The 15,442-nt window shown below is 36.0% G+C and overlaps 1 protein-coding gene across 2 annotated transcripts in view; it reads left to right on the top strand.

Moving 5' to 3' along the window:
• Positions 1 to 15,442, top strand: part of Gabrg2 (gamma-aminobutyric acid type A receptor subunit gamma2) — an 88,170-nt gene that overhangs the window by 32,062 nt on the left and 40,666 nt on the right. For both annotated transcript variants that reach the window (XM_052758483.1, XM_052758482.1), the window contains exons 5-6: positions 547 to 629; positions 3,056 to 3,193. In XM_052758483.1, the coding sequence (XP_052614443.1) occupies positions 547 to 629; positions 3,056 to 3,193 (221 nt within the window). The remainder of the gene's footprint in view (positions 1 to 546; positions 630 to 3,055; positions 3,194 to 15,442) is intronic.

Genomic DNA, 15,442 nt, shown 5'->3' on the forward strand with positions numbered 1-15,442 from the left:
ACTACTCTATAATATCCTATTTGATGGCTTCATAGTGTTCTGTTGTATAAGTGCACACAATTCCATTGTATGACAGAGGTATTTTAAAACCCACCTATGGCAATTTAAAAACAGCAAGTTCTTGCCAACAGAAGGCTTCGTGTTAATTAGCTGATAAGATCAGAGAACTGTCAGCATTCATTTCGATGCAAACATTAAATGTGCTTAAGTTCCTAAAACAGTTTGTTCTCTTAAATAAGTTAAATATATTCACTGAGAAATCTCCAGTGTGTGCAATTAATTTGTAAAAATAAATAAGATAAAATACAAAACAAGGAATCACATATTTTGAATAAATAGAGTTGAGGTGAATTAAATGGTTCTACTTGCTATGTGAAAATATTTGCTTAGAAATAATTTTTACCTGGAACTTAGAAAAATTTTTTTCACTGAGGATCATGCTGCATTACCAATCAGAATGTCAGATTGTTCTAGAACGGACGCCCGTGTGGATTTTAGAAATGACGTTAGTGCTTTTCTCTGTGTGTTTATTGTCATTCTAATTAGGCTGACAATTGATGCCGAGTGCCAGTTGCAGTTACACAACTTCCCGATGGATGAACACTCCTGCCCCCTGGAGTTCTCCAGTTGTAAGTAATAGTCTCTCTGTACTGTGCCCTGTCACCTGTGGTCATTCTGATTGTCTCGTCAATTAATAAAATGAACCATAGACGCTGCATAGTGGCATCAGGCTATGTTATTGATTTTGAAATCTTCTTCATTGTAATTACAAATTGTGGCAATTAAGACAATCTCTGCAGAAGAACTCAATGAGTGGGAAACTTTGAGAAAATAAACAATGGATGTCCATAGTCACTCTTGAGAGGACTTTAAGATCAGGTCTGGACTCAATAGAAATGGCACAATGGTTGATTCTATACCTCCAATTCCCTGATTCAGTGGACTCAGAAGAGTGTGATAATACAATCTTAGGCAAAGTGTACCCCACATTAACCTTGCTCTATTAGTATAATATATGAAAAAATGTATGGCATACCAGCACAATAAAAGCATGACTTATTAGTATTTTTTCATCAGATAATATAACATACCAAGAGGATGTTTGACAATTCTACCACCAATTAAACATGAACACTTCTGCAGATATTTGAAACCAAACAGGCATCAGTTTTCTAAATGTTTTCCTATTTGTTAATCACCCATGTTAGTTTATCCATCTCTGCTTTATTTTTCATATGGCAGTTGGACATATTTGGGTGCATGAAAAATCAATTATGGATTTTAAACATGCATTTTCATCAACATAATTTCTCTGCTAGGGAGTCAGGGAAACTCCTAAGATCAATAAAGTCATATCCATAGTTAATTTTACAAGAGCAATGATAAGAGAAGCAATCATCAGTTTATCACGTCATCAATTCCAGGGATATAAATGTACATAATACATATTTAGAAAACATTCCATTATATTCTAATTTCATGCTGATCTATTTGAGTAAAATATATTCAGTTATAAAGTTGATACTTCCTTCAATTGTAGGGAGAATAACCTTACTGTTTGTTACTAACCAGAGTTGTTATTCTTTTGAGTTAGTTTAAACTCAAAAACAGGAAATAATTTTGCCACAAGCTTGCAATTGACAATTTTTCTCTGAACACACATACTGTGTAATGCCACTTACTGCTACAAGAAAATCCGTCACCGCTACACTCCACAGAGTGTACCCCTATGACACCATTCTTTGCCTGTTCTCAGTGTTGCTACACACGCCCTCAGTTTTTTTGTAGATGTCGTCTATTGACTCTTACAAAAGTAAATAAAGATTCAACCTAAAATAAAACAAAAGTACAAAGCAAAGACTATTGTATTCAAATGGAAAAATCATACTTCATAGTCAAGGGTTATCTTCACTTAACGTTACTAATATACAAACAGTTGAAGTAATGTTTATCTCTTACATCTTCATTCATATGTCCATTCATTTGGGGCCATATGAGAGAGTGAAACCAGGTCCTTGTTCCATGCTAGACAAACATCCTACCACTGAGCTTTATTGCCAGCCTTGGTTTTAATTATATTCATATTTTGCTGAGAAAAGGACAGTCCACAGTTAATTCATAAAAATATTGTCCACTCAGGAAATATTCACTGCCAATCAGTTCTATGATATAGGAATTGTAGTAACCACTATTAAGAATTAATTTACAAAATAGTTAAGAAAATTCCTATGACTGCTATGAAAATCATACTCAGTTACTACTTTGCCCTGATTGCCAATGTAATACTGTTTTTGGTGAAGATCTTCTATTTCTCTATGCTCTTTGGTGTGTTCCCATTGGCATTTCTACATACTAATTTTCATTTTAAATTTCTATGTATCTTAAAACTGAGTTGAAACTGCATCCTAATACCATCCTATATTACCTCTTCTTCTTGTTTTTTGCCACACACTAGCCCTGCAATCCTAGTAACCAGATAGGTGCAGATGACAGATTCAAGGCCAACATGATATACTTATTTAGCAATCCTTATTTCCAAAAGCCAGATCAAAAGAGGCGGGGAGGGAGGATACTGAACGGTTTGATATCTGTTAGTGTAAGTGGTCATGATATTAGGAACTGGAGAAATATCTTTATTGCATCTTTCTCATAGCTTCCTATGTCTACATGACTCTCATAATCTTGAACTATTGGCAACCCTTCGCTATGAAACACCACCTTACATTTCTATTCTTCATTTTGTACTGGACACTTGTATTATTTCAGGTGATATAAAGTACAGAAACAACATTTAGAACATCATTTATTGTTTACATTCCACACAATTAAAAGTGATTTTTTTAAAGGCATGTTTGACTTTGTTACTTTCAGTCTTTTCCAGGAAGGTGTGATAAGGATTCTGTTAATTTTCCACAAAGCAGTACCTTCCAGTCCAGGTGCTTATATGACTTACAGTGCAGCCTCTCTTAGAATCTACAACTTGTTCAAAGAAAGTAGTTGCTGTCTGTGGCCATCCACGGTTGCATTTAATGAGAGTGTTCTCATCTCATGATAGATGGTTATCCACGTGAAGAAATTGTTTATCAATGGAAGCGCAGTTCTGTGGAAGTGGGTGACACAAGATCATGGAGGCTGTATCAGTTTTCATTTGTTGGATTGAGGAATACCACTGAAGTAGTGAAGACAACTTCTGGTGAGATGCTCTTGAAAAGAATTTTAAGTGATTCATGTAGTGTGCAAAGCTTTTTGATGCACATCAGAAAGACCATGAAGCATATTAATTTCCTAGACCAAAATGATACTTGGTATTCTAGTAGCATGGATGAATATACATGTATCCTATCAATTTAAAGCAAATTGGATTTAAAACAGTTTAGTAGTTTATTTACTAATTTCTTAAAATGAATTGCAATTTTTCATAAAAAGAAAATGTTTATTAGATATAAATTAATTTATTCCTTTTAGGTCTTACGTTTCTTAGTATATTGAAATTGAAACATTTTCAATAACAACAAAAATAAATAAAGTAGATGAGGACTCATTCACTTTCTAGTAATTCAATATTTTAAAAATCCTTTTATTAAGTCTTTGAAACCTTCATGCAATGTATTTTTAACACACTTACCCTCTTCAAATCCCACCCTTACAACACTTTCATCTCTTCCCACCCAACTTGGTGATTACTATTTTTTTCTTCCTTTTGCATCCAGTTTCTGTCGCACAACTAGTGTTGGAATTGTGCCTGTTCTGATGTATAAAGATGATGTCTATCAGAGGTCCCATCACAAAGCAAACAAACAAAAAACAAAACCCGAATCTTCCTCTACCAGAGGTTACCAAATGCTAATAGCTCTTCAGCTAAAGGATTATGTATTTACCTTCTTCTGGCTGAAGTTTGCATAGTCCTTATGCATGTTGTCACTGTCAGAATTGCTTTGAGTTTATATGTGATTCTGGATTGCTGTTTCTGGAAATCACTGTTCAATTTAATAATTCTATATTGGCTCTAAAATGGGATAAGATAATGTGCATTGCATTGCATAATGTGACCTGTCTCAAGTCACGACTGCATCTGTCATCGGCTATAGATAGTGTAACATTATCTGAAATTGATAGGTCCAACTTTCCAAATTGCTTCATATATACTAAAAGAACTACTCACTGAGAGTCTGTGTATATTCTATACACATATATTTATACATATTATACATAAAATGATACTGGCATTTAGAGAACTGCCAATCATTAAGTGCTGCTAAAACTACATTTGTTAAGTACACATAGCCAGGACATTAATTAGTAAGAGAAGCTGAAGGTCATTATTTTTATATGAAGTATCATGACTTTTAGTGGTAAGTAGTGTGGTCTAAATGAGAATGGCTACCATAGACTCATGTTTGAATATTTGGTCCCCAGTTGGTTGAAGTGTTTCAGAAAGATTGAGATTTAAGAAGGTGGACTTGTTGGAGGAAGTATGTGCTGGTTTTATGTCAATGTGACACAAGCTAAAGCCATCTGTGGGGAGGGAATCTTAACTGAGAAAATGCTTTAATACGATTGGGCTGTAAGTAAGACTGTAGGAAATTTTCTTAATAAGTGATAGATTTGGGAGGGCCCAGCCCAATATGGCTGGTACCATTCTTAGGCTGGTTGTCCTGTGTGCTATACAAAAGCGTGCTAAAAAAGTCATGGCAAGTAGGCCAGTAAGCAGCACTTTTCCTGTCCACTTCTGCCTCCAGGTTCCAGCCTGGTTTGATTTCTTCTCTCTGCTTTCCTCAAGGGACTACGATTCAGGATATGTGAGCTAAATGAACCCTTTCCTCCTCAACTTGTTTTTGGTCATGGTGTTTTGTCACATCAGTAGTAACCCTAACTAATGCAAGCTGTGTCATTGTGGGTAGGCTTTCAGCTTTCAAAAGCCTACAGCATTCCCAGTTAGCTTTACCTCATGGTTGTGTTTCAATATTCAAACTCTCAGTTACTATTCCAGTATCCTGCCTGTGTGCTTGCTCCCACACTCCCCATGACAGTCACAGACTCACCCTCTAAATCTATAAGTCCTCAAGAAACTCTTCGATAAGATGTGTTGGTCACAGTGTCTTAGCACACTAATATAAAAGTAACTAATATAAATGGTATGATTTATTGTTTCAAAACTCTCTGTGGGAGAAAATTAGACATATTTTGAGATGAGGAATATTTTGTATGTGTAGCCAGTTTGAACTCTGAAAAGCTGAATGTGTGTTCTGTGCAGAGTATTCTAACAACTCAATGTTATTATACCAACATAAATATGTCCCAATTAAGGCAAATCATTGAAATATATACCTAAGTGTCAATCAGATTTCCAATGGTTCTTTTTTATAAAATTCATAGTACATAATTTTTTAATTTTTTTTATTTAAAATTTTTTTCATTCATTTTACATACCAACCACAGATCCCCCTTTCATCCCTCCCCTTGCTCCTTCCCAGGTTCACTTTCCCCTGGCCCATGCCCCCATCCTCTCCTCCAAAAGGGTAAGGCCTCCCCTAGGGACTCAGCAAAGCATGGTACATTCAGTTGAGGCAGGACTGAGTCTCTCCCTACTGCAACAAGGGTGAGCAAAGTGTCCAACCATAGGTAATGAACTCCAGAAAGCCAGCTCATGCACCAGGATAGGTTCTGATCCCACTGCCAGGGGCCCCTCAAACAGACCAAGCTACATACACAACTGTCTCCCATATGCAGAGGGATGTTGGGGGATGTGGAGCAAGTGGAACACTCCTCCACTGTTGGCAGGAGTGCAAACTTGTACAGCTACTTTGGAAATCAATATGGCAGTTTCTCAGAAAATTGGGAATCAGTCTACCTCAAGTCCCAGTGACACCACTCTTGGGCATACACCCAAAAGATGCTCAACCATATCAAAAGGATACTTGCTCAACTATGTCCCTAGCAGCAGTATTCATAATAGCCAGAACCTGGAAACAACCTAAATGCCCCTCAACCAAAGAATGGATAAAGAAAATGTGGTGCAAAAAAAAAAAAAAAAAAAAAAAAAGAAAATGTGGTGCATACATATAATGAAGTATTACTCAGCTGTTAGAAAACAATGACATCATGAAATTTGCAGGCAAATGGATGGAACTAGAAAATATCATCCTGAGTGAGGTAACCCAGACTCAGAAAGACAAACATGGTATGTACTCACTCATAAGTGGATACTAGATGTAAAGCAAAGGATAACTTTTGTATTGAGTTATTTGGAAGGTATCATATCTGTTGCTCAGAGATGAGAAGAACCAGGAACTAAGTGAAACTGAAATCTCGAAATCAGCCTTCAGCACACCATTCTCCAAACTATAGAAGTATCCTATACTTGCACCTCTTTTATCACTCACACTTTCTTCAAAAGATTCCTTTGTTTTGGGAAAACAAACGAGGTTGAAGCAGTGCTTGAATGCATAGAGAAAGGTGTCCTTTTGTTCCTTCATTCACAGGGCTCCTGATCATCATGTACTAGAACATTTTTTCCATTTGGTTCAAGCAGGGTAAAAAAATCTCAAGATTACCTTGGCACTAAAGCCTCCCATATATAAAAGTAATATAAAAATAATCTCCAGTGGCTATCTCTTCCAGAAAGAGAAACTGGAATCAAGTTCTGCTGTACATTCATTTTTCTGTATTTGTACCAGCACCCTAAAACAGCATCCACAAACTCATGACTAGCACACTTTTTGTTTATTCATTTTGCTCCAGCAAGATGTTCAGCACAAATGGTAGCAGAGGAAGGATGATGCTGCATTGTAAGTCCCTAGTATAACTGTCCCTCCCTCCCCATGTCACTTGGAGACTGCCTATGGGCATTTGTTAAGACAAATGTACAGAAGAGAATGATCCAATCACTATAAACATGATAAGAGTTACTAAAGCCCCATGATAATATTAACTCTCTCTACGCAAATTACAGTGAAGCTATAAGGGAAGGAGAATGCTAGATTTAATACAATAACTTCTCGTAATGAAACTCAACTTCATTATAATTTTAGTGTGTTGGCTAGATTTAACATTTACCATTTCTTTCTATTTCTTATTCTCTCTCCTTTTTTTTTTTTTTTAAAAAAAAAGTGTTTCCTGAGCATTTCTATTTCAATGGCCTCATTGAAAACAAGCCTGAATTGAAAACTAACATCAATACCAATAGGGCAGCTTGATACTTGTGTCAATTTGATTCCTTAAAATTCTAGAAAATCCATGGAAGAACTGATAGAAGGTGCTTGTACCCCTCCTTTTTATAAACAAGATGAAGAACTTTGTACAGGAAGGAATTTCTCACTAGTGAAGTCACTGCTTCTTCATAGTTCTCACATTTACTTTCCCTAGTCATCTTATTTACTCTCAGGACCTCGGTGCCATCCCTTGAAGAAAACATTTTCCAGGTGGTAAATGAGTGTAGCACTTAGTGAGTATCTTCAGCCCCGTTACTTTATCATCACGAATCCTGATGGAACAATCCTCCTTCCAAACCCCATCTCTTCTTGATGGTTCATTATCTGACAGCAGCACTACCATGGCCCCCGTGAGCCAGGCATGAACACTCAGAGTCATGTCTCTGCCTCCCACACCTAATGAATCATGAAGGCTCCTGTGCCTCTGAAATGTCTTGTGTAACTGCCCTCTTTTCTGTTGCTGCTGCCACCGTCCTAGTTCACAAATTTGTCTGTTCTTATCTGGACTATGTCGGCAGCTTATTAAGGCATGTCCCTGCTGTCAGCCTCTCTCCTCTAAGGTGTGTGCCTTGTAAATTAAACAAAAGCAGCAGAACATCTTGAACACGACCAACCAGAATTCCCTCTCTGTGCAAACAGCTTATAGCAATCTACCAAATCACACTACTCTAACTACAATTATCAACAATGCTGATATCACAGTCAGTGATTTGAGGGTTTTAATTATTTGTGAGGATCGAGTGCATGTATAGGGCATAAATTTAATGGGCCTTCTCCCCGACACATGATTTTTATTCCTTATTACACTATTTTGTGCCCCAGATGGTGCACAAAGCCCAGCATACATCAAGAATGAAGAAAATTCATTCAAACTCACACTATTGTCTCTAATATTTAAGACACCAGTGCCATGCCACTTTCAGCATTGTTTTCTGTGGTTTCTCAGTTTGTCACAAAACTCACCTGTTTATACATGCCTGAAATGATCTTGCCTATTCTATATTCATATTCAATCTCAGTTTTCTTTCTCTCTAACAGAACTTTTTAATTCATAAACATTATTTCAGAAAACACATTTCATTTATCCACTTAGTGTGGGTGCATGTGCTATAGTGTGCATGTTGTAATCAATTCAAGCCCATGGGAGTTGGTTCTCTCTTTTTCACCCTGTAGGTCCTGAGGGTTAAATTCTCACAGTACTGAGCATCATCTCACAGGCCTCACCCACAACATCTTATTTCCATGACTCTAAAATTTAAACAAATGCCTGATTCTCCTTAATACTTTAATGGTGTCTACACCAGAACAACCTGGAACCTTCATTGACAGTGTGCACACTCCTAGGTCTTGGCCACTCATAACCTAAAGCAGCTTCACCTCTTAGTATTCATGTGGTTTTCTTAGAAATCATTCAACATAACTGAACACTGTCATGGGATTACTGTAGGCATGAAGTTGGATGTCTACTTAACATTAAAAATCAAGAAACAAAAATAAAACAAAATGAAAAACTGGGGCACTGGGGAGATGATTCAGTGGGTAAGAATGCTTTCTGTGTGAGCACAGGGACATGAATTTGAATTCCCAGAACTCACATGTAAAAGAAAGCCAAGTGAAAAATGCTTAAAGTGTTCTGGTTTATGGGAAGCCCTTGTAAAATGGAAAGAAATTCTATCACTGTTAGTATGATCACCATAACTAATTATTAAAATCCCATCAGGAATTCTATTATCCTCTGAGAACCTAACTTCTGCCTCTTTTACATAGGGCCTTTTATACTCAACCCCTGACTCCTCAGGTCACCAAATGTGACAACTACATTGATAAAGCTATACCAGTTTCATCACAGTTAAAATAAATAATGCTGAATTCAATGATGTATAGCCCCCCCTTGGTCAATGTTTAAACCAGCAATTGTTTCTTTGTGATCATATTAGTTTTACTCATAGAATTTGGTCATTAAATTCTCCATATTTTTTGTGTGTGTGTGTGTAGCGAGCAGAACTTTTTTCTCCCATATTCACACTCTGAGATGGAAACATGAGCAAAGGGTTTTATAGAGGACATTATTCTTGGGACCTAAATGTCTTCATAGTGAACCAAAAAGAAAATCATCACATCCCTCCTATCCACTGACCATTCCATACTGCTGTTCTCAATGCATTTAAAACACCTGTATTCATGAAGCACCTTCATGATTTTTTGTCAAAAATTACAAATTAGTGATTATTTCCTTCCTTTGCTGTCCTTCACCTACATTTTGAGCTCAGACTTAGAGTTATCTACAGTGAGAAGGCCAAGATGTGAGTGGCATCATCCTGTGGCCTAGGGTCTTGAACTGAATAATAATAAAAACAACAACAGTAATCATAATGATGATGATGATGATAATGATGATGATGATGATGATGCAACTCACCTGAGCACCAGCATTCATCACACTCTGTTTCCTGACAGTGGATGAATGCGATCAGATGCCTAAAGCTCCTGCAACCAACACTTCCCCATCATTTTCCGGGCCCAAATAAATTCTTTCCTAGCTAATTTCATTTTCTCTGGCACTTTATCACAGTAATTAGAAAAATGACTAGCATATTGATATAATTATTTCTTAATTTCTATTGCAATAAATACATACAAACAAAAATTTAAAAAATCAGTATCATTAAACATGTCTTCATTTTTGCCAGTTATAATAATACATAGACCCCATTTTAGAAGTCAGGGTTTTGGATAAAGTTCATGTTCATTGCTTGTTATCTAGAATTATCTGCTATTTATTCTCAGTCCTCAGACTTTGCACATCACCCTCTACCATACATTACTGTTCTCTGTGAGCTGACATGTGTGTTGACCTACTCTGCTATCTCTGCTTATTTTATCTTCATTACTTGATAAGAAGTTCAAATGCAACCTTTTATACATATATTTATTTAAATAAACAGGTGAAACAATCTCTGAATACAAACCAAAGTTCCCAACTTAAGGCTAATTTAAATTGCTAAAGAAACTAAAGAGATCAAAGGATCACTAAAGTGAACTAAATATTGAGTGGAGATGCAAGAAATAAAATGCAAAGACAAAAGTCAGCAAGATTTTCTTTCATTAATTAAGTTAAAAGAGGAGAGAAAACTGAATGGAAAATCAGCTTCAGTAACATTGGTCCTGGAGTCTTTGTACTTTTGAGATTTTTGTGAGTCATGGTTCTATTTTAATCAATACTAAAATTTCCAAAGTACTTGAAGTAGTAACATGCTATCTTAAAATAAGTTGCTGTAACCAAGGATACTCCCCAGATGTGTAAATGTAGCAGTTATTTTCTTCATGGGTGGAATTTTTAAAAGAATGTTTCTCCTTTTCAGAGTTTTCTGTATGACTTCGAAAACAAATCAAATGCAAACAAACTTATAGATATGCAGGTGTTGAGTTTAATGTAAATGGAAGTCTCCCCCTCTTTTAAAAGTTGGTATCAAAATGATAATTAATTTTGTATTAGATATAATTCTGGACTATTCATGTTACATTTAAATACTATGTGTTTGAGTTTTAAATTCCAATGTTGTTCTAATATTATTTGGAACCTTTCTGGAAATGGATTTCCAGGGGTGAAGGGAAAGTGCTTCTAGAAGTCTTATGAAATCCAAAGACAATTGTTTGGTTTCAAGTTGGCATGTGTGATTTCTGCCTGTACTCCCTTGGCACAAAGGAGTTGCATGCTCCCAGGAAGACAAAACATGACCAGAAACTATCATTTGCATGTTGGCTAGGAAGAGACAACAAGTCTTATAATGGTCTAACAGCTGGAAATTATGCACAATACAGTTTTATTTCCACGAGTCTCTAAGGGTGATAATTACTTTTTTTCTATTTGATCAATGTAGACAGAAACTTACAAGCTTATGTATTCTGCTCAAGGATATTCAATGTAGTTATTTCCCAGACCAATAGCTTTTCATTATGCCACTTATTAGTATATTCCATAAAAAGATAGATTGATTTAAAAAAAAGTTCATTGCTCAGTTTACAATGGCTAGCATTACAGGTACATGCATGAGTGACAGAAATACTTCCTATGACCACTTAGGGTCATTAGTAACATGTTAAGCTGTCACCTTCTACTTCAGGGTAGTAACTGTGTTTAGAAAAAGGAAGTATTGTCATACATTTAATTTAATGATTTTCTATTAGTTCTGGAAATGTATTTACAGCTAATGTTATATATTATTTACTAGCTAAAGAAATCTATGCATTATTTACTAGCTAAGGAAATCTTATCCACCATAAAAAATCCTGGAATCTAGTATATTTATACAAATTTGTTCCTTGAAGAAAAATATAGTTTCAGTAAATACAATAAAACATTTTTCACGATTACTATTTAAAGTAAATATAAGAATTAATCTCTTGTTTTGACAGTAGGTGGAAACCAACCAGGTTGGGGTATAAAAAATTTATTCACATTTTTTTCTAAGTCTGTTGAAATCTTAAGGACACATTATTATAAGTATATAAAACTAATAGATGTTTTCTGGACATCTGTTGCTGTGAAATAAATATAAACCTCAAATGATTTTTAAAATTCAAAATATAAATGAAAAAATGGAGTCTGGGTGTACACAGTCAGTACTTTATCCACAAATGACTCTATTTCTTTTTATTCTATTTTCTGGGAAGGGATGATTCCTTTGTCTTATGTCTGTATTTATAGAATTTGCTGTTCAATACTGTGAATGTAAAATTTTAAGCATATAACACACCAAAAAGAACAAATACTTGATGAAAACAGTATTTCTCCTTTTTCATTAAAAGGAGATTACTATGAAGGTCAGAACATGTTGCCTTTCATAAGATCTTGGAAAAAATTTTCTTTGTCTTGTGTGTGTGTGTGTGTGTGTGTGTGTGTGTGTGTGTGTGTGTGTGTGTGAGAGAGAGAGAGAGAGAGAGAGAGAGAGAGAGAGAGAGAGAGAGAGAGAGAGAGATGTGGTTCTGCATTTGCTTTTCATTGCTATGACTTCAGAAGATCAACTTAAAAGAAGAAAACTTTCAATTTCACTCACTTTCAGACTCTTCAATCCATGACCACTTACTTCTGTTGTCTTGAGTGTGTATTTAGGGAGAATGTCATAGTGGGAGCACAGGCTGGAATATAGTACTCTCTTCTCTTCATGGCATCTGGGAAGAAGAGAAGTGGCCAGGTTCAAATGTCCCTTCAAGGGCACACCCACTTGACCCGGTTCCCTTACAGTAGGTATCATCTCTTTAAGGTCCCTTCACTCACCAATAGTACCATAAGACTGGGCTTTGGGGAGAAACTATGATGCAAATACACTAAATTGACAGCAATTCCAATAAGCATAGACATTGAACATAGGTGTACATTATTTTTCATCTTCCAATTCACCCTCTATCTACTCCAAATTTACCTGCTGATTGAAGTACATTCTCGGAATGATACAAGGATACACTAGGATGTACCATCTCCTTAAATTTCACTTTTTAACACATGCTCAACATACAAACTTTTGCCCATTAGTATTCTACCAGAAGATTTAAGAAGTGACACTTGCATTTATGAATGATAGACTATAAGAAAAAGTGACATTTCCAATACGATACGACAATTTCAAATTATATATCTGAGTTTGTAGCTTCCAAACACAATTTCTAATCTGCCCACGCTCATGTGACTAGCAGAGTCAAATGCTTTCATTTTCTTCAATTATGTCTCTTGCTCACTGCTGAGTGGTGAGGAGCTCTGAAACATGAGAGATGCTATGTAACTCATGAGCTGTGTAATAGAGCCTCGTTAAAGGGAGAGCAGACAAGGGGAAACAGTTGTAATGCCAAACAATCACAGTTCCATGGATGATTTTTCTGGCTAGCATATTCGTGACTAAGAGTTAAATTAGATTACTCTAAAACATAACATTTTAAGGATCAGTAGAAATTGTAGTTTCACTCACAAAGAAATTAATACAAAGAGGTAAAGTCAGAGAGGTTGAGAAGTGGCAACCAATTAGCTCCTATCTAAAACTGTGTAGGTCTGAATGGAGTACCATGTTGTTTATTTCAGCGAACCTTGTAAGAAGAGAAAGTGTGTAGGAAAGTTAAACATTCCTACGTCTTAAATATCTGCGCCCCATGGGCACACTGTTGGGTAGAGAGGAGTCATCAACTGCCTCAACATGAAGAGCATAAAAAATCCATTTTACCCAGTTCCATGGCATGCCTTACCCTTGTCTCTCAAGGGTATTGACTTCCTTTCTGATCTAATGTCCCTGATTTTGGAAAACAATATCAACCCATACTATTATTTAAAGCAGGGGAAATTAAATATAATAAATCCCCAAGTGACAGCACATACATTTTTAAAGAGGTTAAAAGACAAAGAGAATTATTTTACAGAACAACATTTTGGAAATAAACGTGAAAACCACACAAACATGATTCGCCTGAGAATAGGCATTGAAAGAGATCACAAGGAAATGCTGGAGTATATTCATTTTATGTATCATGTCATTTTCACCTTCATGCTTGGAATTACTTATCATAAGCATCTAACATCAACAACTAAATTGATTTTAATTTCAGTAGACTTACTTTTGCTATCCACATTCATGGGAGATGGAGGTTAGATAAAAATAGGGCCAGGCAGTTCTATGCACAGCCATCTGTGCCCACAGGCAATTGTGTTGTCTTCCCAGCTCCCATGTAAGCAGCTCAAAGCTTTGTTGCTGTTTTTCTGCATATTACTGATCAGCAGTCTTGCGTACCCAATTAACAAGGTCTTCTTGTAGTGTTCGGAAGATCTACAGCATCTGCAACAAAATCCTATTATTTATTTTCTACAATGCAGTGCGACAGCTGGTATAGGGCAAAACAATATAATTTCTATTTAAGGCTTGTCGTTTTAATCATACCACCATATGGTTGAACGACCTTGAACAAGTCACTTTCTGTTTAAGGCGAAGAAATTGTTGAACTTCTGTTTGCAGAAAGATGTGTCTATTTCTTTACCTGTCTTGTAATTTGTTTTCTTGTTATTATTCTGGCATATTTCTGTATCTATTTATAAATCTGTCTCTGTAAGTCTCCAGGTCTTATTCTCTCTCTCTCTCTCTCTCTCTCTCTCTCTCTCTCTCTCTCTCTCTCTCTCCCGCTCTCTCTCTCTTTCTGAATGTAATATGATAATATCAGTCTGCACTGCTAAGCCTAAACCAGACTAGATCATAAATAGCAAATCGTACTCAAAAATTTTGTAGCTTAAAGACAAAACATACGATGTTAATTTTTCTTTATCTTTCTATGACATGGCATTTTTATTGCCAGAGAGGAATATTATGAAATAAAGTAAGTGTGAAAGGTTCTACTTTGAAAGGTATAAAACAGTTTGACTGATAGTCTGTTGGCTAAAGAAGAGCCCCATGGCAAGACTGATGAGCATGAGATGAGATGTGTAAGCTGTGTACATAAAGGACCACTAGGCAGACTATTCTGGGATGGACTTTGGGGAAATGGGCATAAGATATTTTGAGTTACAGAAAATAAGCAAACATTATAGTGATAAATCTTAGAGCTATAAATGGCCCCTGCACAGGCCATGTATGTAGGTCTAGGGCATCAGAAACTTCATTCATCCCTTCTCCTGGAGTCCTCATTAGAAGAATTTGTCCATTCAGGAGACACTGCGCTTTTCTGAAGATTCCTTCTACTCGGAATGGACTAGAGGAATCCTCAAAATATGTTGGAGGAATCAAGTCATTTGTGGGTAACTTCTTATTTTCAGTTTCTGTTTGACTTCAAATCTTAAGGTCACGTGTTAGTATTGATTATCCTTGAGAAAAGGAAATTATAAGTTACTATGAGAGCAAATAGCATACATGACTAAAAATGTCTCTTAGACTCAGAGTCATCCCCTTGCAAAGAGATAATTTGGGGTCAAGAAATCTCACTTGGTTGAGGACATCTTATTTATATAAAATCAGCTTCAGACAGAGCAAGTAGAAATATATGATGCTAACATGAACATCATTACACAGTGGTGAGAATGGTCACATGTTATGAACATGGGTAGGCAATCCATGCTGAACTGTAAAGACAGTTTTATTAATTACAACAAAAATCAAGTTTATAAGTATCATACTGTGATGAGTTCAATTTTACAGTTATTAATCAGTGGTAACGTGAAAAAATAAACTAGAATTATTTTCTTGTCAGTAGGAGGGAATAAT

The sequence above is a fragment of the Peromyscus californicus genome, unplaced genomic scaffold (assembly GCF_007827085.1).
Source record: "Peromyscus californicus insignis strain IS unplaced genomic scaffold, ASM782708v3 Scaffold_3__1_contigs__length_106647218, whole genome shotgun sequence".
Classification (NCBI taxonomy): Eukaryota; Metazoa; Chordata; class Mammalia; order Rodentia; family Cricetidae; genus Peromyscus; species Peromyscus californicus.